Source organism: Primulina eburnea, chromosome 7 (genome assembly GCF_022965805.1).
Source record: "Primulina eburnea isolate SZY01 chromosome 7, ASM2296580v1, whole genome shotgun sequence".
Classification (NCBI taxonomy): domain Eukaryota; kingdom Viridiplantae; phylum Streptophyta; class Magnoliopsida; order Lamiales; family Gesneriaceae; genus Primulina; species Primulina eburnea.
The window spans coordinates 341665-368494 of record NC_133107.1 but is presented as its reverse complement, the minus strand read 5'-3'; the positions used below and the strand labels follow the sequence as shown (position 1 = coordinate 368494).

The following is a 26830-nucleotide window of genomic DNA, read 5'->3' as shown; positions in this document are numbered from 1 at the left end:
AAAATGTGATACAATGGGACATAATAAAGTCGTCTTGTTTTCTGTGATCTTTTAAATTTAACAAGTGGCATTAAGCTCAACTGTGATCATTCTTGAGAAATTAAATATGTAGTTTGAAAAGGTGATATATTGAAATGAACCCTTAAAACCAAAGCAGGGGCCATGTTCACATAGCCATCTATTGTGGCGGGCCCGTAATCGTCCATGCAAATCAAGGCAATTGGACAACTGGTAATTGATTACTCCGAGGGAAAAATGGCCACGAGATGTCAAGGAAGACGAATATTCGAATCAGTGAAAGAAAAATGAAATAGGAAGGACCCATATTGAATAGAGAGTCCACGCAAAATAAAGAACATACCAGTCCATCCACAAAAATAAAACAAGAGTGATGTGTAGGAAGTTATTGATGTCAAGTTTCAGATAGTGGTTCCACCGGTGGTTTGCCTTCTTCACTTGGAATCCAAAAGCTGAGTACCGATGATGCAGCAGCAAACATTGCTCTACGCGGAGCCCATCTCAGGCATGTTGGAACTCCTATGTAGCTATCCCAGCACCCTACCTGTGCAAACACAAGATACGGGGTGTCTTAAAATTACACAATGATCCTGGGTTACAACCTAGTAATTCAACCTCTTTATTTTGCTCACTCACTCAGCAATCAGATACAAATTAATAACAAATACACATTCAAAAACCAATGTTTGTGGCATGAATTAATACATAGTGAAGTGAGCTGGACTGATTAATCAATGAATAAGGCCATTCTGGACTCGACTCAGTCACAAATCCGCAAATACACTAGAACTGAGCTTTCATCAGGGACAGTGAAAAGTATCTCACCACGTATTTGTCCTGCTTATGTTCTAAATAGCATTAAACTACTAATTATTGTGGCATACTGCAATACTGCTAATGCAAAGAGCATTTGGAATTTCAACACCAGAAATGGGGTTGGCCAATACCTTATTAGGCTCATCACTGATGTTCCATGCATGTATCTTTCCATCCCCTGAGCCTGGAACAAACTCGAAAATAATCAGTCGCAACATTAAGTCAAAAACAAATCCTCAAAGTAATCACAACTTGACAATAATCAGAAGGGCAGGTGATTCAACCTTCACACTGGAATAAGTGACATAGTATTGCTGAGAGTTGTGACTAAACTAATTAGAAGAAAGATCGTGCATGAAGGGAAAACATATTTCATCTCTTGATTCATCGTGTACATTATCATTATATACGAAGATTTAGCTAACAATCTTGTGACAATGGGAACAAATCCGTTCCACAGTTATAACAGACTCTACTGATAAATCCATCCAGAATATTCCTCTAATTAATCAGGCATAAACTTCACTTGGGCAATATCTCTATTCACGGACTCATACATTAATAGACAGGGCTTTCTCGTCAGAATCCTTTATCTGATCTTGGGCTTTATCATCAGTAGCCTTTGTCTTAACTAAACTAGTGATTAGAGTCAAACAAAATCTACTGAGGTCATAAAGAGATCAACTTGAAAAGATATCAAACTGAATAGGATTACCAACATGGAAAAATCACTTTCCAAAAGTAGCAACTCCAGAAGAGGCAATTGGACAAAAGAATTGGTGGGAACATTCCATACGAAGATTAGAGGTAAAAAGATTATTTGGATTTGAATTTACAATAACAGTACCAGAAAGCACATATTGGCCGTCAGGAGTGAAAGTTGCCTCTATCGTCGCATTTACAGAAGAGTCCATACTAAATCCACATTTCTGCAACATGGGAACAACAGCCACAATTAAACATGGCATTGCAAATTTTGCCGCAGTAATGACAAGTTGAAAACAGGCATCCATAAGAAAAGTTACCTTCTCCCCATGATAAGCATCGAGGAGATATACATGGTTGTTAGTTGTTGTCAAAAGCATTGATTTACCATCATTGCTGAACTTAATATCACAAACCTCAGCAGTATCACCCCCCACTAGAAATGTATCGAACGGACCCTACATAAAAGCAACAACCTATATAATTTGGACAACTAAGTGATATTTTTTTTTCAAAAGATCAAACCTTGTCATATGATCTGGAATCAAATAATTTAATTGCTCCGCCTTCCATAGCCACTGCAAAGACCAACCCCTGTTGATCATAAGCAACAGTAGGCCTACCCCGCAGATGTAACATTCCCTGAAAGCTACATTAGTGAGCACACATCAGATCCCAAAAAAAAAAAAGAAGAGTTGGGGCATGCTTCAAGGATCCTATAGCATTCTTTTTACTTTGGTGGGAAATTTTATGTTAAACTGTCTCTATCGCCAAAAATATAGTTTTGAAAATTTCATCCAACTTTCTCCGGCCAGTACAAAGAGAAATAACACTCCATTTACAGCAAAATTGTCCAAGTTATTTCCTCAAGACACCCAAAAAAAAACAAATTTTGAATGGGAAAATTTAAAAAACTACCATGTCAAATATACTATAATGGTGCATATAAGTCATAGTGCAAATGACTGTGAAGTACAGTCTATTATCAATGGTACAAACAAAAATCGGAAAATCAACCTGGCAAACGTTCACACGAAGATCCCACATTCGTACACTATGATCCAGAGAACCAGACATAAAACCATCATTGACCGGGGACATGCACAGAGACACAACCCTACATTTTAAGAAGTAAATTTATAGAAGGATCGGTAATCAGTATCATTATAAAACGTCTCCACCATCGAAGCACGTTTGATAAACTAGCATGGCATACCTTCCTTTGTGTCCCTTAAAGTACCTAAGGCACCGATTGTCGTACATAGACAGATACCTCAACGATTCTGGAGCTATAACATAGATAAAAACCTATCAGAACCACCTGGTCATGCTATCTATCAGATAGATAATCAAAATATAGATGAGGTCAACCACCTTCATCAGAATCCAAAGTGTGTTTTGAAGAGCATATAACAGCACTTGGGTGGTGAGTGAAACAGATTCTATCAGCCCCATGTTTCGTATGATATGTTGTCTTTAGCAATCTGCATTTTACGAAAATCCATCAAAATGTAACGGAAGACACGGAGACCCGTGTTGGAAAGAGTCGGGAGGTCTAACTTGGCGCTTGAAATATCATAGAATCGCACAGAATCATCGTCGCAAGATGTTACCAATAAATCAGCAGTCCGATGGAAATCGAGACAATTAATTTTTCCACCCTGAAAAAGACTATTGTGACACTTAATAACAATTCAATGCATATAAAGATAAGGGTGCAATTAAACATAACGTAACATCCCTTGAATCACATGCAATGATACAAAAATCGATCAACTAAAGTGTTGACAACTGCATTCTCTTTTCTCCCTAACATGCTCATACCAACACATACTCCACGGGAAATTAAATCGATAAGCTGATTAACTTCCACAAAATCAAGACTAAATTTTCAGTTATTTAAGGTAAAAAAACGAACAAACTAGGGAAAAGAGAACAGACGAAATCAGAGAAAAGAGCTGAGATGGACATGTCGCGAACGATGTCATCGCTGAGTTGGGAGAGAGGCGTCATCACTGGAATCGCTGAGTTGGGAGAGAGCTAGATTGAACGAACCCTAAAAAATAAATAAATTATTCAAATTAAAAAATGATCCAATATCTCGTATAACTATGAATGGGTGGGTCATATTTGGGAATGGGCTAGCCCAGTTATTTACAAAGTCCAATCTGGGTTATAAGAGGGGCGAATGGTAAAGTACATCCGGTTTGTTTTGAACATTTTCTAGCCCATCAAATTTATCCAGAATTTAACCATTATACATACAAAATAACGGCGGCGAGTTTCTTTTTTTTTTTTTTTTTTTTAAAAAATAGACATTCATAATATCAAATCGGCAAATCCGAGTTACAATACTAGAAAGCCAAGATGGAATATTTTCATCTTGCCACAGTAAATTAGAAGAACAATTGCAGGCTCTACGAGCAAGAAAGTGTGCCACGGAATTGGCCGAACGATGCATATGCTTGATCGACACAAATTGATTCCCTACGAACATGGAATTAACTTCAAGAGCCAACGCACCACAAGGACCCGTGTCCAAATCTGGGTTGTGAACTACACGAACCGCCTCCATGGAGTCAGAATAAATACAAACAGAAGACATGCCCACCTGTAAACAAAGATCTATACCACTTCGAATAGCCAGGATTTCAGCTGCAAGGACACTACCAGGATTACAGATGATAAGAGCATGTGCCCCTCTAGTCACTCCCCGCGAATCTCTAATAATTGCGCCCACACTAAATTTATTACGCTTGGTATCGAACCCCGCATCAACATCTAGCCGAAAAAAGTTAGGGCTAGGCGGTTTCCATAAATGATCTGCTGAGGTTTGCGAAGTACAACCTGAGACAGCATACTTCAATCTGGAATAGCGAACCGAATCTAGAAAAGCATAGACCCAATCCACTTTAACCGGCATGCTCTTACCCTCGGCATCATGCTTACGCAAACAAGATTCCCGCCAAATCGCCCAACAAAGGATCCCAAACAATTCGAATTCATCGTCATAGAAAAATAATAATTATAATAAAGAATAAAATGGTCCATCCACAATTCAAATAAGATACCATTTTCACGTTGCTAACTAGTTGTCGAAACCCTATATTGTTATGAGTGGGTCTCATGTGAGATCGTTTCACGGATCCTAATCTGCGAGACGGATCAATCCTACCCATATTCACAATAAAAAGTAATATTCTTAGCATAAAAAATAATATTTTTTCATGGATAACTCAAATAAGATATATGTCTCACAAATACGACATGTGAGACCGTCTCACACAAGTTTTTGTCTATTGTTATATGTTTGAGCTCGATGATTTTTTTTCTTAAATATAATGACGTAATTACATAATATTTATCATCCAAAAATAAAAGAATAATAATATTGGTCAAACTAAATTTTTGAAAAAAAAATTATTTCAAAATGCACGGATGTAGCCAAGATTTTTAAACAGGAGGGTGAACATTAAAATTTTAAATGTTTTTTAATGTATTTTGAAAAAAAATATTTCAAAATGCATGGACGTAGCCAAGATTTTTAAACAGGTGGATGAACATTAAAACGTTATACTTCTTATAACATAACAAAGATAATTTGAAAATTCAATATCATGATGCAAATCGCTGATGTGTGAGATTTTTCAAAATCTGTATTGATTTATTGGAATTCGAGAAAATATTTAACATGACGTAAATATAAAATGAATGAGATTTTTATATGTTGTCGTATTAGACTCATAAATTTTTTTCCACGAAATTTATCTTTTCATTATCTATTACTTTCATATGGAAAACTTTTTCAAATTCTGACATATCGATGCTAACTTTTGAAACACTAAAAGGATGTTTTTTTTTTCGATCGTTCGAAAACAATGTTTCTAGACTCTGGTGACATATATTTATTTATTATATTTTTATCGATGTGATAAAAAAAATCAGTTGAATATAATTTTAAGTGAATATAATTGGTTTTTAAAAAATAATCAAAAAAATAATCTTGAAAATACTAATTGAATTTATTAATGATAATTAGACTTAAAATTAATTTAGATTAAAATAATATCAGTTTATTAATAACGTATACATTAAAAAACAAGACTTTTTTGGCAACTATTACTAAAGCAGTTAAGCATGGTATTGCTATCATCTCACAGGGGTGGCTTCACTTGGTCCAAACACAATTAATACATCAACTTTTTATAGGAATAATTATTTTTTTATTTTTATTTTTTGTGACGATGGGTTTAGGGTCCAAATTGGAATTTGACTCCATCAAAAATATCTTAACGCAATCAAATTTTATTATAAGATTTCGTGTATATTGTTTTGACCTTGAAAAAAAAAATTAATTTCAAGGCATGTCTATTTTTGTCTCGATTAATCTCTGACTTTTGAGTTTTGAATATATCATCTTCTCATAAACCCAGCATATATAACTTAATAGTCATCAATCTACACTCAAACCACACCAATATATAATCTGGAAACCCCACGAAACATAAAAACCTGGAGGCACCGTGACACATCATAATCCCAAAGGTTACATTTAATAAAAGAATACAGAAGTGTTCGTTTTTGGTCCATTTAGATGGACAAATTTACGAGGCACAAATTTCATTCTTAATATAAATTTATCACTTTACTACTACCCATTTCAATAAACAAATCAAAACAAAACAAACATATCTCCCAGGCGTGAAGCACGCACCTACTTAGATGCTATGAACGCAAAACAATTCCCTCCCGCGCAATGCTGGTCACACGAAGGACAGCTTGTGCACTCAAAGGTGAGAGATTCGACTGGCAGAAATGCTCCCACGAAGTTGCAACGGGTTTATCAGATACAGCAGCGATTGGTTCAAGGATTCGAGATTTCTCATATACAGATTGCAACTCCAACAACAACATACGAGCAGCATCCCGGGACTCAGGAAGCTGGTCACTAAGCTGGGATGCTCCTATTAGGATCAGTTTATCGATGCCAAATTCTTCGATACCTTCAGCCCCCTGTAATGTCGAGGCATCAGGTTAAGTGGACAATTCTTGGTGCAGGAAAGAAATAAATAGCACACACAAAGTTAGATGTTGCCAACCTATGTAAAAGTTCATACCAGCCGTGGCACACTTCTTGAAATGCACATGGAAGCCTTTGCTCTAATTCGGGGATTCCGGTTCTTAATATGAGGTTGCAGCTTTGGCAGCAATACAAGAGGAGAAACCCAATTATTCAGGGCTATTAACGCACTTTCAGCTGCCTCAGAGACGAATCTCTTGTCTTGTGAAGATTTCAGAAGAAGCTGTACAAGCTAAACAAGGAAACTATTATCATTCTGAAAAGGAAAAACCCCATAAAGAAGTTACAGGATAAAAGTAGCAGCTGAGATTGGAATAAAGAAACTTACCAAGGGATCCAGCGAATCAATAATATCATCATTATATGCCTTAAAAATGTCAGTAGAAGTCATAACTGCAGTTTTACAAACAGCACTTCTAGGGTTCTTTAAGGACTTCACTATTAAGGAAATCACATCATTCCTAATCAGTAGAATCACATGTCATAAGATTGGTATAACACCATATGCAAATCAAAACAACGGGAGTTATTATTTTCTACAAAGAACACAACAAATTCTGATGCTTACAACATGCCAACCATGTCATCCTTGTGAAATATAGACAACCTGCGAACATTGTTAAGTGCATGACACACCGAAATCCAATCTTTAGAGCTCAGTCCCAATAGTAGTGTCTGAAAATCAGAACACGAGAATGACATAAATATTAACGCTTTAGTTTATTCGCCACAACAGATTACGAGGATAAATATGCAAACAGAAACGTTTCAGAAACTCTCATTCACATCAAGAACTTTATATGAAAAAACTTGAAATCATTTGCAGACTCTATAAAGAGAGAATCCCTACCTTTAGACAACACGCCACATCTTCTACATCCTCCAGATTCTCAGATTCAATGTATTCTATTTCAGGATTTGTCACCCCTTCTCCACAATTTTCGTTTTCCCCTCGTTGAATGGGGGTGTCAACCACAGAAGCAGCCTTCTTCTCTTGCCTTTCTTCAGCACTTCTCTCTATGGGATCAAACTGAGGGTTTCTAAGGTTTCCATTACAGGAGCTTTCTTTTGTCCTCCCACACTCAGGTAATTTATTGACATCTTTGAGAGCTACCATCTCTGGCATTATAGACATGATAGAAACCTAAAAAAAAGTTTATATAACATAAAGCAAAGTCAGTATCTTTCTGAACTTTGCAGAAGGGAAAAAAGTAGCACAAAGTTGATGGTTGGACAAGTATGAAAATAGAAGGTTTCAGCTAGAATCAGAACAATGTAGCAATGGCACATATTCTTGAGAGTTTGTGTTTTCTCAACTAGCACACACACATTGCCTCATAACCAAATAAATGAAAAATCATCAATAAAAAGCTTGTGTGCTATTTCATTCATATATAATAGTCAAAAAGAACAAATAAATTCTGAATCGTATCTCAACGTCCTAGTGATTATTGAACGATAGCAATAAAAAATTTCCCGAAAACCCACCAAAACTTCACAAACTATAACAATACTTCCCCCCCACGTCGCAAGTACCATAGATCATGAAACATTGGTAAAACAATTGTTTGTGCTCTATAAACATAAAAAAAAATGCCTAAATCAACAAATCCCACTTCATCTAAAACTAAATAAAATACAGGTCTATAAGCAAGACAACATCGAGTATGACTGTGAATGCAAAAAAGAATCAGTCAAATGAACACAAATACTAAGTCAATCCCACCAGAAATTGCACTAGGACCTCACTCATTAAACACCTACAGATCACTATCAATTGCATTACAGTAAAATCCATTGGCATCAGCAGATTCAAAGTACGATTTTCACTAAAAGAATCCTTCAAATGTATGAGAAGGGAAGAATAAGTACCACAATGAAATGAAACTGGAAATTGGAGAAAGTATAAAATGAATCCAGAATGTGGGTTTTGTAATAAGATTTTGTAACCGGCGAGAGACGGTGGATCCAGAACCTAGGCCGGCAGTCTCGGGTGGAGACAATCTGCGGCAGGTGTTGAATTCCTAATATACTAGTAATATACTGTGTATGTATAATATAATAATTATTTTTAAAGATATTTTATTTTAATATCATAGTTTTTTTAAAAAAAATTATGTAGATTTTTTTAAATTTAGAATTGAACCTAAGAGAACTCAAATAAGGTACTCTTGATTTATATATAGTACGGAAAGAAAAATATAGGGATTATGTGACGACTAAATTTTTATTTTTTTAAAAAAAAACACTACTTGAAATTGAAAACTAAATAAGAATAGAAAATGTGTGTTGTAGTAATTATATTTATATATATTTTTTTAAATGCGGGATGTAAAATAAAAATTTAATTTAATATTTGAATTTTGTTTTGAAAGCCGATAAGTGGATGATCGTTTTTTAAAGTGGATAATTTTGTGAATAGAAATTAGAAAGTAGGATTTCAAATTTAGAGGCGGACAGGCAAATGCAAAATTGATGTATACATAATAAAATTATTATAAGTTTTATGTGTTCATAAATTTAATGACCCTTAAGGTTAAAAGATTAGTACCTAGAACAAAAATATGGAGTAAAAAAAATGATTGATTTACCTATAAATATAACACATTTACAATTGTATAGACAATAATTAATGGCCAAGTGTTGATATTATATTGGCGAACTAGACTAGATATATGCAACAGAATATGAATTTAACCAAAATTAAAAAAACAAGGACAAGCAAAGTATACAATAAATCAATGAGATGACCTTCTCATATATATATATATATATATATATATATATATATATATATATATATATATAGAGCTGATTCAAAGAGGCCAGTTCAGGAGATGTTGGAAGCAAGTGACTGACGCGATCGTTGCCCGTTGAGAACTTCTCTTCACTGTCATAATTAATGCTAAAAGAGACTAATCATTAGTTTAAAAATGGGAATCTGTTAAAGGTTGCAATTACTAACTCTTAAATTTGGAAAGATTTATCATACCTTGAAAAAATTGACTCTGGTGGAAAAAACGTGGCAAAAAGGAAGAAGATAAATTACTAATGGAGCTTGCTAAATTTGAGCAGGACACAATGGGAAGTAATTTCATTCAAATACATAAAAGTACCTCTCAATAGAATCTATGTTTACCTTTGGAACTGCTCTGGGTCGATGAACTCCGAAGAAAGCCGTAATAGATAGAAACATAAACACAAATCAACTCCATCATTCTTAAAGAAAAGAAAACCTCACCTTAAAAGTAAAATTTTTGAAAAAAGTGAAATGCAGAGAGATATGCACAACGAGCAAGAAATTTGATTTAAAGAGGAAAAAAAGAAACAGGAATGTAGAACAAAAAAATTACATGATCGAGAAAAATATTGCCATGGACATTGTCATAAAGAACCTAAGATCGTCGTTGCAAAAACCTTCCATTCTCTCTTCTGCCTAGAAAGACTGAGAGTGCATTCGAGCGGAATTGATTAATACCAATTCATCTCAAATAAGGAACAAGAGCTTCACTTCACTGTTTCAGCTCATCCTGTTACTTTGTAACTGTATTATCATTATATTACTAAAAGTAAATGTTTCTTTTATTCATAAAAAAGCAAAAATTTCCAAAACTTAATCCACATAACAACCAAATATTTAAAATTATTGTTCTAAAAAAATATAACTTCCTTAGGCCATCACGGACCCGTTTTTGACTCGTGGAACCCCCAAATAAGACAGCATTTAAAGATTTAAACTCAACTCATCCTTACTCAATTTTATTTTGAAATATTCAAAAGCATAACAATACTTTGCCATTTCACTCATTCACAAATGGAAAGTACCACAAAGTTGTAGAAAATTTGTGCATAAAATTTTAAAATAATAAATGTTACCCACCTTCTGACATACATCTAATCCTCCGTTCCTGTATTTCTAGGTCGATTATGACTCACTCACGTCAGGAATTTTGAGTTTTGACAATTGGCTCCTGGTAACAAACAACAAAGTTGGAACACGTAATTGAAGCCAACGCATTCGCATAAATTCCCAGGCGAAAAAGAAAACATTCATTATTTGTTACAAGTATGAAGAAATCTCAGCAAACAACCACTCCATGGCACAGAACATCAACATACAAGGATAGGAATAACTGCAAGGTCGATTTATTTAGATCGCCTATAGAGCAATCGCAGACCATTGTAACCAAACCCAACAACACCAAGGCCATCTACCGATACTGAGGCGCCAGTTCTCCATCCTTGACGATGTAATTCTGGGAAAGAAAATCCTCTCCCGTGAAATAAGCCTCAAGCATGTCCTTCGTTCCAGCCGCATAACGCAACTGCAAGATCATGTTTAATCATAAGGAGTAAAGTGCATCTTTTTTTCATCTGTAGATGACACGTTTTATAAAAAAGAGCGAGCAAAGTACCTGTGCATCAATTGTAGTTCCAGATATATGAGGTGTCATAGCTTGGTTTGGCATGTAACGCCAGGGGTGATCCTTTGGAGCTGGTTGTGGGTACCAAACGTCTCCACTGTAGCCTAAATTCACCATGGAAATAGTGGTTTAAGAAGACAAGGAAAGATCCCCGTTTATCGTTAGATTTATTTAGAATCCATATTTTTTCTTGAAAATGCACCATCATTGATAAACCATCAATACTTCCTCGAATTAATGATTATGTTAATGGCCATTCCCTTAGTTTGACTAATGGAGGTAATGAAACTGAAGGATAAATGACCATTAAGGCTGCTTGACAATGCTGACAGATTTTCTCAAAAACAAAAAAAAAAGGGGCTAACAGCTCAAGAAATACCATTCATGATGTCTTTATGAGTTGGTTTTAACACTATTACCAGCAATATGACCACTGGAGCAAGCATCAGCAACGGCTTGGGTATCCATGATTGCACCTCTTGCATTGTTCACAATTAGAACCCCCTTTTTCAGCTTCGCTATCCTTTCTTTGTCAAACAACCCTCTGAAAATGATGGGTAAAAATAATCATCAGCCATCTTCCATGTTCGGTATGATCAATCAGGCTAGAGTTGGATGATAGATTATCTCATTAGTACAGTTAATCAAGTAAAACAAGACCGACCAAGTTATTTGTGCCTAATTTGAAAACACCATAAGATCAGTATCTTACTTCGTTTTTTCAGTAAGAGGCGTGTTTATAACTACTATGTCACATTTTGGAAGCATAGCATCAAGATCTTCCTCGTACGTCGCTCCAATTTGACTTTCCAACTCTGGGTCCATCTTAAGTCGATCATGGTAGAGCAGATTACAATTGAAAGGTTTCAGTCTCTGGAGCAAAAGCTTTCCAATGCGTCCAGCTCCAACTGTTCCAACAGTCTTACCTTCAAGATCGTATGCTCGGTAAGCAATAGCTGCAACATTCCAATCACCGCTGATAACCTGATGGTGGCCAGGCAAAAAATTCCGGGCAAGAATGAGAATCCTCATGAGTTCATCTTCTGCAACTGAAACGACATTGCTTCCAGTGACCTCTGCCACAGTCAAACCAGCATCAGCTGCAGCTTTTAGATCAATATGATCTGAGCCAATTCCAGCTGTGAGCAAAAGTTGCAGATTTTTTGCTTTCTTGATCCTTTCAGCAGTCACATAAGCAGGATGGAAGGGGGTACTTATCAGCACATGGAGATCCGGTATGTGTTTCTCAAGCTCTGCGAGAGAGAATCGAACCAAAAGAACTTAGTTTAGGAATAAATATTCAATCTTTCTAAATATTTCCCGGGCATTTTCATAGTATATTTCCCAAAAATTAATTTAAATCAACGGATAGCATGTTAATAGCCATATCATATTGGTAGATTATCATATCTTCAAATTTTGAGAGTGATTCTTCTAAAACCATGAGTTTTGTCCCAAAACTATGACAGTATCAGTGATATGTTTACTTACCACTATGCGGTCCATCTTTGTCGGCAGTAACGATATACTGGTGCCCTTTGGATTCTAACCATTCACGTATGCCCAATGCATTCTCAACACAGCCCAAGAAATTGGGATTCATGGATGCATACTCATTTGCATTGTAAAATACCCCCACTATCTTCTTGCTTCCAGGTGAAGCCTAAGTACATAAACTAGAGTTGTGACTTCTACCAGTCAAGATACTTAGAAAAAAGAAACAACGTGGCATCTAAATGAATTTGTAATGCAATATAAATGAATTTGTAATGCAATAAGTTTGATTGTCTTCAGTAGACGCAAAAACAAAAAAAAAAAAGAACATTCGTACCGCATGGCCCTAAGGCATACACAAGTAATTTGACTGACTTTATTACGTTATTTAAATGTGGTAAATGGCATTATAATAATACAATAATCGGGCTTTTATATGTTCTGAACAAAGATAACCGACCAACGTCTGAAGCAAAATACCGCTGTTATTGTTTCTTCGTTTTAACCTTTTTTTTCCTTTTGTCTCGTGCTATAGTTGTCAGAATGAGGTCCCGATTAAATATGGTCCAACAACCACACACTTAGTCTGAAAAGCTACAAAATCCCGAATTATTTTTTTCCCTCAACAAATGATCGCTCTATGTTTATTTATAAATTATAACCCTTAAAAATTCAAATCGCGTGCACAAAAAAATCTGCATCATTACCAAATTCCTCATTTATCGAAAATCAAAGCAAAAAAGCCGGTGAACTCAGAGAATAGGAATTAATCGAAGATCATGCATACAATTTAAACGAAATTTACAGTTGTGGAGCGATGGGTTGATCCGTGAAAAAATTAAAATAAAAAAAAATGAGAATTCTTACATGAAGACCTCTGGTCAGAAGAGAAGGAGAAGTGAAAGCACGAATTGCGGAAGTTGCCGCACGTTTCATGGCCATCGCAAATAGCGATCAGAGTGAGGAGACAGAGACTACAAAGAGAGATGCAATTTGACTTGAATGACTACCCGGATCTGCTGTGGGAGTCAAATAGCCATTAGCAACATTTTATTTTTTATTTCATTTTTTGGAGAGTGAGTCTCGTGTGACAGTATGTGAGATTGTCTCACAGATCTTAATCTGTGAGACGGGTCAATACTACCCATATTCACAATAAAAAGTAATACACTTAGCATAAAAAATAATACTTTTTCATGGATAACCCAAATAAGAGATCCGTCTCACAAATATGACCCGTGAGACCGTCTCACACAAGTTTTTGTCTTTTTTGGATTAGTTTATTGTCTTGAGTCCGTGTTTCATTTGTTTTAGTCATTATTTATTCCTAAGGTCGCCTCTCACATCATTTAAATGATTTGTAGGAAAAAGGCAGTAAAAGATGAAATTAAGATATAATTGAAGTTGTGTAGAAGAAGATGCGTTACCGCCCCATCACGAAGGCATGAAAAGTGAGAAGCCGGAGCAATAAACTTTGTGCCAGGACAATAATTTATTACCTCCCTAGTGCGCTCGAATGAATCTCCGAGGATGCAGATAGTGAAAGTCACTCTAGGACGGTTACTTTCAATTGTTCCAGCACAACTCGATATAGAAAAAATTGTTGGATTATTTTGTTCTCTAATTTGATGTATTTTTGGATGCATTATTTAGGAGTAAACCCATAATTTGATATTATTGGTCAGATTGATGAAAAATCATACACTACAAAAAAACGGTAGGATTAGCGACGCTTTCATAAAAAACCGTCGCTCAAATAGCGACGGCTTTCATTTTCCGTTGCTATATAGCGACGGTTCTTATATACACCGTCGCTTTTTAAATTATAGCAACGGTTTTATAAAACCGGTCGCTAAAATAGCCACGGTTTTAAAAAATCGTCGCTATAATAGCCACGGTTTTAAAACACCGTCGCTATAATAGCCACGGTTTTATAAAACCGGTCGCTATTATTGCGACTGTTCCACACACCCGTCGCTATTTGGTGCAACGGGTTAAACAAAAGCGACGGTCTTGTGTCCTACCGTCGCTACTATAGCGACAAATTTTCATAAGCTGTCGCTAAATTAAACAGACGACGGTTTTATTAAACACCGTCGCTTTGTGAAGCGACGGTTTAATATAAATAGTCGCTATATTAGCGACGAAAAAAAAAAACCGTAGCTATATTTAACGTCGGTTTAATATAAATAGTCGTCACTTTTGGCGACGTTCAAAGTTAAACCGTCGCCGATTTAGATCGGCGACGGTTTCTAAAATCCGTCGCTAGTAGCGACGGATTGTGAACAACCGTCGCTATTAGCAATCTGTCTATAAATTGTCGCGTCTTCAACTGATTTTCTTCACACCTCTCCTCTCCCTTCGCTCACATTTGCGAGCGATAAACAAGTCTTATCTCGTGGACGATTTTTGCTTCTACTCAAGTAAGTTTTTTTGCAATTCAATTGTTATTTTTTGTATCGTTTATATATAATTAACATATAATATACTGTTAGTATGTATATAATAATTTTTTGGAAAACTTGTTATAAATCCTGGGAGGATGTTAAGACGACATCCCACACTCCCGGTAAGGGATACGACAAGTATAAAAGTCTATAAAGTTTTTAAACAAAATAAATTATGACACGTCATTATAATAATGTGATATGATATACATATTTGTTTAAAAATGACTAATATTACATACAAGATTTAATTTGAAAAGTAAAATACATCTTACTTTTTATTTTGTAGGATAAAATGGATAACGATAGAAATTGGATGTATCGTCAGTTGGAGAATGGATTTGTAACGGCTGAATATTGTGTTGGTAGAGTCGTTTGTAGCATTTGCACTTAGTCATCCTGAGTGTTTATTAGATGGAAATATCCGTTGTCCTTGCAATCGAAAAAAATGTCAGAACCAAACATATTTAGATGAAGATACTGTGAAGGTACATCTCGGTCGTTATAGATTTGTACCGGATTATTACAACTGGTATTTTCATGGAGAGGAATATATTCCCCCGGTCTTTCCTAATTTTAATATGGAAGTTCCTTCGTCATCTAGGTCTCGTGTAGCACCACCAACTGCTCAAACTACAGCTCCGGAATTTTTGAATTTTCTTCAACAAAATGTTAACTTTGAAGAGAACCCAGAAAATGAGAATGTGAATTTTGGTGAAGAAAATCCAACAATAAATAATGTTCCTGAAGATCCTGAAAGTCCAAACAGTTATATTAAATCATTGTATGAATGCATTAAATCAGCCGAAAAAGAAATTTGGGATGGAAATCCACACGGTCATACTGTGTTGTCTGTGCTCGCTCGGTTACTAAAGATGAAACATGAACACAACATGTCCGAGCGCAATTACAATGACATGTGTCAACTTATGTCAGAGTTGTGTCCGACGGTTATTAAAAATAATTTTTTTTTTAAAAAAGAAAGGAAAATTAGCGACGGTTTTATTAAAACCGTCGCTGATGACAAAAGTTTTCAAGAAACGTCGCCGATCTAGATCGGCGACAGTTTAACAACACCCGTCGCTAAAGTGAAGAACAAAACGAATGGAGACCACGTAAAAAATTCAAGTGAAGAACAAGAATACATACAAGTGCTTTCTTCTTTTATCTTTTGCTAGTTATAAGACTTAGGAGATCATACCCCAAACAATAATGTTTGATTTTCTTTTTTAAGATTGAATTTTATTCTTGAGCATGCTTGATTATGATATTGTATTTATTGCATCTTTAGAGCACGATCAACTTCGAAGTTATTTTATATGTTATAATTGAGACCGATAAAAGATTTTTTTTAACATAATAGAATAACATAACTCGTGGATCTACAACTTGCATAAACATACAAGGTTAGGTATATGTCGATAGTTATATACCAAAAGTTGAAAGCTAGAAGATTATAATGTTTATTAATGCAATTATAATTGCTAAATAACATAATGAAACTTGATTATTCCATTTTGTTAACTAGATTAATATAGCTCGACAAATTATATTGATAGATTAGAGAATTCTGTCAAAAACACGACTTAAGAATTGAAATTCGATCATTAGCAAAAAAATTAAGAGATGTGTGAATTAATATCCTAACAATTGTTTGCTCATTATTTTAGTTTCAATTATTTATATTTTGTTTGTTTTATCTTTTTATTTGAATTTAAATCTGGTTAATAAATTAATTTATTTTTGTTGTAATTAACTAAATCATTCAGCTTAAAAATAAATTTGTCTAATCAATCTTTGTGGGAACGATATTCATATTTTATACACTATATTATAACTTGACTCGTGCATTTGTGAATTATTCGAACTTAAATAACTAATTTTATCGAGAAATTTACAGTGTCTGAAAAATTCGATCAATGTAGATTATTATTTAGCTTACAAAGTTGAATCTGATTTCAAATTGATTTGAATCCATGAATGAAAAAACAAACAAGTAAAAGAGAGAAGCAAAGAATTAGTGTAGGCCCAAAAACACGCCACGTCGTCGTTTTATGAAGTGGGGAAACGGTCACCGCGAGGGCTCAGAAAATTCGCTCCGAAATAACTAACCCACCATTCTCCTCTCTCTTCACACTCCAATCCTCGGTTGCATAGTTTTTTGTTTTCTATCTCATTACCGAAAAGGTCATGGGGAACTGGTGGTCCGCTGTCGTAGATCCTCCTCCTCCTCCTCCCCCAATGGTGCTGGTTCCTCCACTCTTCGATTTCCCTCCTCTCGCTGCCCGTACCAGGTCCAAAATATGTTTTCTTTTTAGACCTTTGAAGAAGGATATTTGGTTACAAGTTATATATAACGTGCTGCAGAATGCTGGAATCATCATACGACTTTTTGTTTGGGAAGCTGGCTTTGAGATGCCTTTTCGAGGATTACTTTGAAGAAGCTAAACATTTTAGCGCCAGGATCATGCTCAAACCGATTGATGATCCTCATGTTGACTTGATTGCCACTGTATCCTTCTAATGATATACATCATAGCATATCACTTCATACTCTTAAACTTATCACATTCACGTTCACGTCTGACCTAGTGTAGCACCAAATGTTGGGACACAGTCTTTAACTTTTGGTGTATAGCAGTTGTACTACTAGACAATTTCGAGGGCTCTGAAAGGCTCAATATTTGACAGCCATCACTGCAAACATTAGCTAATTATTACAGAGCTTGAACTTTAAAAACTTAAAAGTAACCAAATCATTTACGAGTATCTGTTTTTCATGACTCTTCAAGTAAAACAATGATCTGTAGGTCTGACCTCAAATGTGTCACCAGCTACCTTCTTTCGGATACTGGGTGTAGCAATTCTTTGTATGAGACAATTGAAGTAGTTGATGCACCAGTCATTTTTTCATTGTGTGTTATCTTTCATTTCTTTTGGAGGATTATCGCAGTGTGGGAGGATTAGCTGATCATGTTATATGTATATAAGTCAAATGACATTGACATCATGAGATGTCACTGATCCTTAGCCTGTGTAGGTTGCTGGTCCTGTTGATCACAAACCTGAAGAAAAAATTGTCGGGAATGCACAATTTCGCTGGCAAAGGTCTCAATAGCCATTTGATTTCACACAGTACGGTCTTTTTCCAATTAAAGTTATGTCTGAATGATATTCAAACAAATATCATTGATTATTTGCAGTGATGTTGATGACCCTCACACATTTATTGACCTTTTTGTATCAAACACTGAACCGTAAGAACTCCAACAACACCATGCACCTTTATTATCTGTAAACAGGTACGACATGTCTTCATATTTTTATATATGCTCGCCACGTAGGATTTTGCTGATGAGATCCTGTGCATACTACCCCAAATTTGGGTTTGGAGCATTTGGCATTTTCCCACTGCTTTTGAAACAAAGGTCACTTCCGCTTATGTGATTATAGTCTTGACCGCCATCAACTAAGTTGGTTTACCCAGCCTCATGCAGTTTGTTTGTTTCATTTTTTTATCTTGCAGAGTGTCTTCTGAAGATTATGGTGTTATGGGCTTGAGATATGGCTCTTCGAATCTTTCATTTGGAGCTACAGTAATTCCTTTCGCTTGTATGTCATCGGCATTACACATTTGATCAAATTTTTTATGCTTGGACATAGCAGGATTTCATGTTTAATGGTAACTTGTAAAGCTGCAAATTTCATAGCATCTCAATTGAAACAAAAGCTTAGGTTGTAAGATTATCATGATAAGCTGATTGTGATTGCAAATACAGGCATACATGCACAAATCATAGTTTTCATGAGCAGGAACTATGATTTTATTTATTTCCTCTACAGCGGGAGATGAACTTCCAAAAAATGCATGGTTGGTTAGCAAGATGGGAAGATTAACTGCCGGCATTCAATATGAACCTAAATGTAAGTGTTTTAGGTGAGGACATTGTTGTCTTTTTTCACCTGCATTTATCTAAAATAAATAGTAATGTACTAGCCTATTGTTCTAATATTGTCTCCTTTAAGGACCTCATTTCAATCATTTTGAAGCAACATAGGACATTTTTACTGGGCTACTGATTTTGCCACACTTTTTTCTTCGTCGAATGCTTAAAGATTTTGTTTGTTGTTTCTCAGTTTTCCTTGATATGTGAGCTGTCAAAAAAAGTTCAACAACTTTCAGAGGACGTTAAAGTGATCTTTAGATTCGTATTGTTTTTTTGGAGGTCTGCGAAGAAAATCATAAGTATTATCAATTCATCTTTGTGAGTTGTTACTCATGTCATGGTTCAGAATTGTCCAGAATTACTTTGATTGTTAACATGTGGTTATTTTTCTGCACTGCATTAAGCTTCTTCCTTTTTCTTTTTAATTGTTATATGATTTTCATTGCTTTATTAAATGTGCTGTATTCGTAGGGCTTGTTGTTTATTACACCCTTATCTGATTTTGCTTTTCTCAGCTTATATTCCTTTAAATAAATAAAGAACAATTGTGTAACTTTGTGAAGTTAAACTGTATTATTCACGTTCTTTTGCACTTCATTCAAATAATGACGGAAATATTATGGCATTTATTTTATACAATACATTGTTGTCTTTAGTTGGAAGCAAAGATGGAGCAAGACTCAAAAACTTAGAAAACTGGAGCTGTGCAATTGGTTATGGATTGGGATCAGGCAGTCCATTGAGCCCATCCTTCAATTTTGGACTTGAACTTGCAAAAAATTCACAGGTTCTTTAGTTTTCAGACCATTTATTTTGTTAGTCGTTCGTTGACTAGAATTTTTTTTTTTCTCAGTGTCAACTTCCGATATTGTTAGCTGGCAGAGCAAGCTTTTTAGATAATTTTGAAAGATGTGGGAAATTGTATTATAAATTTTGCTCATATATTCCATGAAGAAGAATTCTAAAGCTTGGACTTAAACCACATATCTTACTTATCAAAAATGCGGATAGAATAAAGCTAAGATGGCATATATATGTCAGATCTTGCATTAATGCATTGTCACGTATCTTGGCCTTATTCAGTGGTGAACATGCTAGAGCCTATAAAGTCTGTAGCAGGGGTTCCAATTATAGCCATTGCATGCCTCTCAAGGTTTATACTTATTATGATATTATCTGATAGCCATTAGTCATAAAAATCTGGATTTATCAGTAGAGGAGGATGAAAGGTCTTCCTATGAATGAAGATTATTGAACGTACAAAAAACATGCACCTGTGAGAATAAATAAATTTTGACCGTTGTCAATCAGGAAACAGCTTCCCTCCTGATGTGATTCATGTGCGTTATTTTTCTTTCCTCGGTGTTGACTTGAATTAACTTCTTATTACTTATGTACTGCAGTTCATCGCTTCTTTCTATCAGCATGTGGTGGTTCAGAGACGGGTATCTTTCCCCTCTCTCGCATTCTCTCTCTGTGTGTGTATGTTTCATTTTCTTTGTCTTTTCTTGCTCTTTTGAATGTGTTCCAGTTTAAGCCTTTTGCATTGCTGTAGATGCGCATGGCAGAAAAATATTAATGATGAAAGTGATGTGCTTGTAATTACTCACATCATCCTGAACAATATGCTACAAATCGGTTAACGATATAGTTGGTTTTTTTTGCTGATATTGGATTTGAACCATTGCTGAGGCATCTGAATAAAAATGTATAAATAATGCATACTGCACAATGTAATCATTTGGTGAATTTGATCGAGTGGTATCTTTGATTAAATGCAAAAGCACATTATTCAGAGTCTCAGACCATCATTCGATAATTGTGGTTTCGATCTTAAATGAAGATTTCGTACACAATCCTAATACTTGGAAATTTATGAATTTCATGTTAGCCAACCAATTGCTGTTATGGGATGTTCCATGCTAAACATATAATTGACAATAAGTCAATAATTTACTTCTCCTTTGATACAGATAAAAAATCCACTTGAAGAAAATGAGATCGTTGGAATCACAAATTACATTGACTTCGGTTTTGAGTTACAAACGCGGTAACTTCATCCATTTGTTGGACAAATTGAGTTGGTTTTTGTTTGAGAGGATTTTTATTACATTTATTTCTTTTTTATGAAGGGTTGATGATGTAAAGGCTACTAACAACATTCAAGATTCAACTTTTCAAGTTGCCGCTTCTTGGCAAGCCAATAAAAACTTCTTACTCAAGGTAATACACTTACTTGGAACATCAACCTTTAGTCTGTTCGTTAATATCGTAAAATTTTCTAGTAAAAAAAGGTAACAGTTACCATGCGGCTTCTTCAGGGAAAGGCAGGGCCTCTTAGCTCGTCCATTGCTTTAGCTTTCAAATCATGGTGGAAACCTTCCTTCACTTTTAGCTTGTCAGGTATCATTTGTGTTTTCCTGTCTAGTACTCTAGTTACTTGGAGTTTTATTTCCCATATTCTTAATTTCATTTTGATGTTTATTTACTTTCTATGGTCTGCTAGAGTGATGTCTCTGGCCTACTATGCAATCTGTACATGTCTTGGTAATGACTAAGCTGGCACGTTAATTTCACCATTACAGCACACATACAATCACCTCACTGTGTTATTCTGTCATATGTACTACTTGTATATAAAACTCTGAAGGCCTAAACAGAACATAATTTTGGTCTCTTTTGGCATGCTGCATTGGAAAATCACTAATTTGTTAACCCTGAATTTGTTAATCACAAGAATCTCATGGCGGAAAAAGTAAAAATAGAAATAAACCTTGCTTGCTTTCAAAATAAAGACAATGATTTCCCCCAAGATCGTAGGCAAACATCCTCCCTTGTTTGTAGCACATTACATATATGCAATTAGAGTGTAGAATAAAAAAGAGACGGTGTCATGGCATTCTTTTGAATAATAGTAACTTTTGGTTCGCAGCTGTTAGAGATCGCACAAAGAGGGAGACATCATTTGGATTGGGTATACGTGTTGACAACATTAGAGAAGCAAGGTTCCATTGTAGTCTCTCTGATTTCGTCGAAGATTGGTTACATTTACTGCTGCTCAATTCTGATTTGCTTCTATCTTTTTACCATTCTTAGTTATCAAAGGGCAGATCCCAATTTCGTGATGCTGACCCCAAACAAAGAGCATTTAGCAGAGGGCATCCACTGGAAAATTGGTGAAAGACCGATGCTCCAATCTGATGTGAATTCTGGAAATTTTGATGGCATACCCAAGGAATTGAGACCCTTGAATAAAATTTTGTAAATCTTGGGTAATTTGGATTTTGTTGTGTTGGCATCGATCAAGTTCTACAAAGATGGGAGAACTTTTTGCTTTTTTGGATATCCTCGTTTCTTCTGTTTACAATACTAATTTACCCTTGCATAACCGGGGGAGATCAACCGGAGTGTAAGGGCCGGAAGAAATGCTGCTGGATACATTCTTTTTTCCAAAATTAGTTTCAGGTCTTGGCAGGAGGATCTTGATGTCTTTCCTTTTATTTAGAAGATGGATTTGGAACATTGTTCGAATACAAATTGCGGAAATGTGTGTTGAAGTGATTGTTTTTTGAAAATTCCGAAATAAGATGTTAATAAATTGATTTTACAAACGGAAATTATTTGAGATAATTATGGTTATTAGGGAAAAGTGGACATGTTCAAAAAAATCTTCAAGTTTGCCAAAAGACTCAATTTTTTAGAAATATGAAATTGCCAGGATAATTTACGACGAGGAAAGAAAGAAATCTTATCGGGCTCTCATGATTTGATTTTTGGTTGCTTAGGTGCCTATTGAAGTGCTGCTACGTGGTGATCACAGGAAAAGGTTCCTGTAGTAGCGAAAAAAGAATCAAACCAAGTTAGTTTTACAGTGAACTTGATTGCGTGGGTTGTGGACAGTTGATGCTTAGATAATGTAAATCTGAACCAGTTAAGAATAAAAATTTCAAGTCTTGTCTTTTATCACGTCATGTATCTATATGAAACGAAAGGGTTTTTATATCAAAATCACGAATTCAGAAAAAAAACACCAACGCTATTGGTTTATTTCAATATACTTGTAAACAAATTGCGACCAATAAATATACACTCGTAAATAGCACATGCAACTGAAGGTAAATGACAGATAAATCACCTCTTTTTGAAGAGAAAATTTTAGAGTGCAAGATATTACAGAGCATTAAGAAGCATAAAGCTGATCTTCATTCAATTTTAAGTCAATCCATACTGAGAACTTACATCACATCAAGTAAAGCTTGGAAGTAGTTGGACGACCAAAACAGTTGAACTTCCTCGTGAATGACTGAATCTCGCACGAATCTTCATCAACAATTTCTGTCCAGTCCGTCTTCACTGTTGTAAAGTGTTATTATGGCAGCATTGATAACAAGTAGGGAACAACTTGGACATGATCAAGTGTTTCATTTTCACAATTAGTAGAAATATTCCGAAGCATGGTAGGTGCATTAGTGCCACCACCAAGTACCTGCCCAATTAAATAAAGGAAGCAACTTCTTTTGTAATGTAACGAATATCATCCATAAAAGTTATACCTTTTGTTTCATTTTCATTTCTCAGTGTCTGTATGTACCTGCTACAGTCCAAATTTCCTTGCAAATTGGAAAATACGTTTCAAGAAAGATGATAGGAAAAAACGAACTTACCACAATGGAGCTAGAGGTCTTGACAAGTCAAGAAATGGATATGGCCACCTAAAACATACAACTATTGCTGGTGAGACAATGAAATACAAATCTTTCTCCTATGAATAAACGCTAGATAAACTGCAGTTACCAAATTGACACAAAGGCATGAACAGTCCACTGGAAAATAACATAGATACCCGTCCACCAGAAGAAGTAGGAAATTCGAAACCATGGAAATCTCTGGAAGAAATATCTCAAGATCAAATGCTGAGTGAAATCAACAAAAATAATACAGGAAATACGATAGCAGCTCACCAGACTATTTATAGCTGTGTCACCAAGAAGCAAGACAGCCCCAAGTGAATGTACTAAAACTGTCAACTAATAAAACAAATGAATGTATAAGAGAGGCAACATTAACAACGTCAAAAAATAAGCAGAGGAGATGCGTGAAGAGTATATATTTTGGTGTTTCAGACGAATGATTGGCATCCTGCAAATGTATAATTACATCAGCATCGTAGAACCCTGAGCCCCGAATTAGCCAGGATTCTGACACTAGGATAGAGAGTAGTTATGATCAAAAGATTAGTACATAAAGAAGAAAATGTTCATCTAAAAGAAACAGAGTAGGGCAGAGAGATACTTGTTATCAAAAGGTAAGTATACAAGGATGGAAAATATGCAACTTCAAGAAACAATGTGGAAATACTGGGAGATTGGAGTTATTAGCCGTAAATTATGCAGAATGTATGCACAAATTGACTATAGTGACTAACTATGATATGCAAATGGCATAATTTCAAATAATTCTAGAAAGGTCCATCAATTTTAGAAAACAATTTAAAAAAAACACACGCTCGCAATATCCATTTGAAGATTCTTTGTCGTCCGTGCATCTGACGCACATTGCAAATAGAGGCAATGTTGCAGAACAAAAGATTTGTTCAAGATTTCAGAACACGATGGCTAAAAAGATTTGATTGTATTTAGGAAACAGGGCAATGAGCATACAGTTTCTAAGAAGAGAAAGGGCCAGTTGTAAATCACATCCAACCAGACTTGTCGCCTTTTTTTGTTAACGAAATCAATCAGGTATACTAGGTTTACATAATTGAAGTACAATTTTCTATTTCCTATCATTATGTCAAGTCAGAAGTGATCATAAAGCACACCATCATTTCTTATGATGGCAAGCATGGAATTGATAGCTTCACAATCACTAAAAAGCAGTCAAGAGCAGAAGCACAGTGGATTTATTTTGTTTGTTACGTAATTACTTACTAAGCTCATCTCATAATCTCTGATTGACAGAAATGGGACAATCACGCACCAGTAAACAACATCTGTTAGTGTTACCGCTCCTGCTGTTATCTGTTCATTGGTAAGCATGATCAGATAAACTTAACGAGCCAAAAAGATATAACCAAGAAAATTGAATGTTGGCTCTGGGTGATGAAATTCAATTACATGATAACCATTGCATACCTAAATTAAGCGATGACACTATTTCAGATTCACACCCAAAAGTGAAGAACAGATATTCAAAATGGCCAGCTCACTTGTAGAAGATGTTTGAATAAACAGACAACTATAAAGCATATGTACCACACTTTCAAGGAGAGATTTTAAATAAATAATGACTTAGATGGACCAAAATTTTGAAATATAACCATTTCGCTTTTTAAACTTCATTTGTTTGTTTTTCCCAAACATGGTTGAAGGTCATTTTGGAAATAGAATTTTTAAGACGTTGCCTTGAGTTTTTTGGGCTTGAGACCTCCCCATGTGTAATGAATTACTACCACAAAATATGTTTTCATGGGAGAGAGTAAGACAATGTAACGAAAGAAAAGCAAAGAACAAAATCCAAAAGACCAAAAACAAGTTTGGATTTCAGAGCCTAGTCAATGAACAGATCAGTTAATCGCAGCCATATCGTATTCAAAAAGCAACATTTAGAAGGCATGCCTGAAACAAGACTTGAAAAAGATAACCCCAAAATTCAGAAGTCAGCAGAACATGGGATTTTCCCGGGTGGTTCAATCTTTCAGATAATTTTACTCCTCTGTCGACCGCTCCTTGTGAGAGAGGTGCATACAACCCTTTCTCCATATCCTCGGGCACATGGCACTTACCGTGGTTAATTATTTTGGGATACTGGAAACATCCATGAATCGAAAGAAATGATCCAAACTGCAAGAGAATATAAGACACAACAAGGTAAAAGAAATTTGACAAAAACAGAATCAACAGCATGGCAAATCATACCCCAAAATAGATGACACATAAAGAGAGAGTCCACCTGGGGGCAAAGATAAAAAAAGTAGAATTAAAAAGGATTTCATTATCAATCAATAGAATATTCACCACTTTATGTGCTTATAAAAGTATTGTCAAAGTTGGAGAATGACTCACTGAGTGTAGTAGTAAAACAATTCAAATCCATGTACAGCAACATCACAACTGAGAGCAACCAAAAGCAGACAGAATGAGATGATCCGGAAGGACATTAAAAAGATTGGGTGAATTTGTTTCAGACAAGGGATCCACGATAGATTATAGCAGCCCTCATTGCTTGTCCCGTCTCCTTCATATTTCCATATTAGATATGATCCGACAAGAATTGATGCCAAGACGCATATGACACAGAGCAATACTCTCCATGTCAACCAATAACTCAGGGAGGTAGGATCACCGTCGGCCAGCAACTGCATTCTGTCACACACACACACACACACACACACCCCCGATTGATCTTCCTCACCAGTTATTTTAACAACAAACACACGTAAATGAGCCAAAAAAAACTCGGAAATTAATGATTAGAGATGAGAGGGCCTCATTTGTTCATCACACGTGGGTGGGTCTGCAGTAGCTGCCAGAAACTCCACGATCTTCTTCTTCTTTTTTTTTTTAATTAAATAAAATCTTTTTGAAAATTCTAAATAATTAATATTTTTAAAATATATAAAAATCATTTATTTTGGTAGATTGAACACGACCCTTGTGAAAGAATTAGCTAGGTAATTGACTATTTTCTGTCTTTCTAAAAAGTTGTAACCCTCAATTTCTTGAGAGAAATACAATTATTTATTTTGTAAAATCAATATTACGTAATGGACCCTTCGTGCTGCGTATCTCAAAAATTTTTTTTTTTATGTTTTAATATATATATATATATATATATATATATATATATATATATATATCATGAATTTATTAATAAACAATAATATTAGTGGTGATAATA

General features: G+C 35.2%; 6 protein-coding genes across 7 annotated transcripts; 1 reads left to right on the top strand and 5 right to left on the bottom strand.

Annotated features, from left to right (window-relative positions):
* Positions 1 to 220: 220 nt before the first annotated feature.
* On the bottom strand, positions 221 to 3621 carry LOC140836263 (protein ANTHESIS POMOTING FACTOR 1). Its single transcript, XM_073201650.1, has 10 exons — positions 3481 to 3621; positions 3100 to 3200; positions 2914 to 3023; positions 2756 to 2828; positions 2557 to 2656; positions 2065 to 2181; positions 1860 to 1997; positions 1682 to 1763; positions 966 to 1018; positions 221 to 562 (listed from the first exon to the last, which is right to left on the bottom strand). The coding sequence occupies exons 1-10, from the start codon at positions 3550 to 3552 to the stop codon at positions 413 to 415; spliced, it is 996 nt and encodes a 331-aa protein (XP_073057751.1). The 5' UTR covers positions 3553 to 3621; the 3' UTR covers positions 221 to 412.
* LOC140837319 (uncharacterized) lies at positions 3552 to 4462 on the bottom strand. The gene is made up of 2 exons (XM_073203448.1): positions 3895 to 4462; positions 3552 to 3595 (listed from the first exon to the last, which is right to left on the bottom strand). The coding sequence occupies exons 1-2, from the start codon at positions 4460 to 4462 to the stop codon at positions 3552 to 3554; spliced, it is 612 nt and encodes a 203-aa protein (XP_073059549.1).
* Positions 4463 to 6066: 1604 nt separating this feature from the next.
* On the bottom strand, positions 6067 to 8641 carry LOC140836262 (uncharacterized). Of its 2 annotated transcripts, none has more exons than XM_073201648.1 (6): positions 8492 to 8641; positions 7470 to 7763; positions 7188 to 7294; positions 6948 to 7080; positions 6657 to 6851; positions 6067 to 6552 (listed from the first exon to the last, which is right to left on the bottom strand). In XM_073201648.1, the coding sequence occupies exons 2-6, from the start codon at positions 7752 to 7754 to the stop codon at positions 6265 to 6267; spliced, it is 1008 nt and encodes a 335-aa protein (XP_073057749.1). In that variant the 5' UTR covers positions 7755 to 7763; positions 8492 to 8641; the 3' UTR covers positions 6067 to 6264. The 2 variants fall into 2 exon arrangements, with proteins under 2 accessions (XP_073057749.1, XP_073057750.1); XM_073201649.1 differs by having other exon boundaries at positions 7470 to 7738.
* Positions 8642 to 10622: 1981 nt separating this feature from the next.
* On the bottom strand, positions 10623 to 13567 carry LOC140836261 (formate dehydrogenase, mitochondrial-like). Its single transcript, XM_073201647.1, has 6 exons — positions 13405 to 13567; positions 12535 to 12706; positions 11756 to 12296; positions 11463 to 11587; positions 11035 to 11147; positions 10623 to 10944 (listed from the first exon to the last, which is right to left on the bottom strand). Exons 1-6 carry the CDS (start codon positions 13477 to 13479, stop codon positions 10831 to 10833), a joined length of 1140 nt encoding a protein of 379 aa, XP_073057748.1. The 5' UTR covers positions 13480 to 13567; the 3' UTR covers positions 10623 to 10830.
* A 3483-nt stretch (positions 13568 to 17050) lies between these two features.
* Positions 17051 to 22267, top strand: LOC140836259 (uncharacterized). The gene is made up of 14 exons (XM_073201645.1): positions 17051 to 17278; positions 17352 to 17496; positions 18025 to 18092; positions 18188 to 18241; positions 18329 to 18412; positions 18511 to 18596; positions 18828 to 18908; positions 19588 to 19718; positions 20335 to 20376; positions 20905 to 20981; positions 21064 to 21154; positions 21253 to 21334; positions 21864 to 21936; positions 22028 to 22267. Exons 1-14 carry the CDS (start codon positions 17175 to 17177, stop codon positions 22194 to 22196), a joined length of 1287 nt encoding a protein of 428 aa, XP_073057746.1. The 5' UTR covers positions 17051 to 17174; the 3' UTR covers positions 22197 to 22267.
* Positions 22268 to 23051: 784 nt separating this feature from the next.
* Positions 23052 to 26482, bottom strand: LOC140836260 (uncharacterized). The gene is made up of 8 exons (XM_073201646.1): positions 25996 to 26482; positions 25849 to 25882; positions 25549 to 25773; positions 24862 to 24951; positions 23893 to 23958; positions 23726 to 23817; positions 23596 to 23643; positions 23052 to 23417 (listed from the first exon to the last, which is right to left on the bottom strand). Exons 1-8 carry the CDS (start codon positions 26292 to 26294, stop codon positions 23282 to 23284), a joined length of 990 nt encoding a protein of 329 aa, XP_073057747.1. The 5' UTR covers positions 26295 to 26482; the 3' UTR covers positions 23052 to 23281.
* Positions 26483 to 26830: the final 348 nt, after the last annotated feature.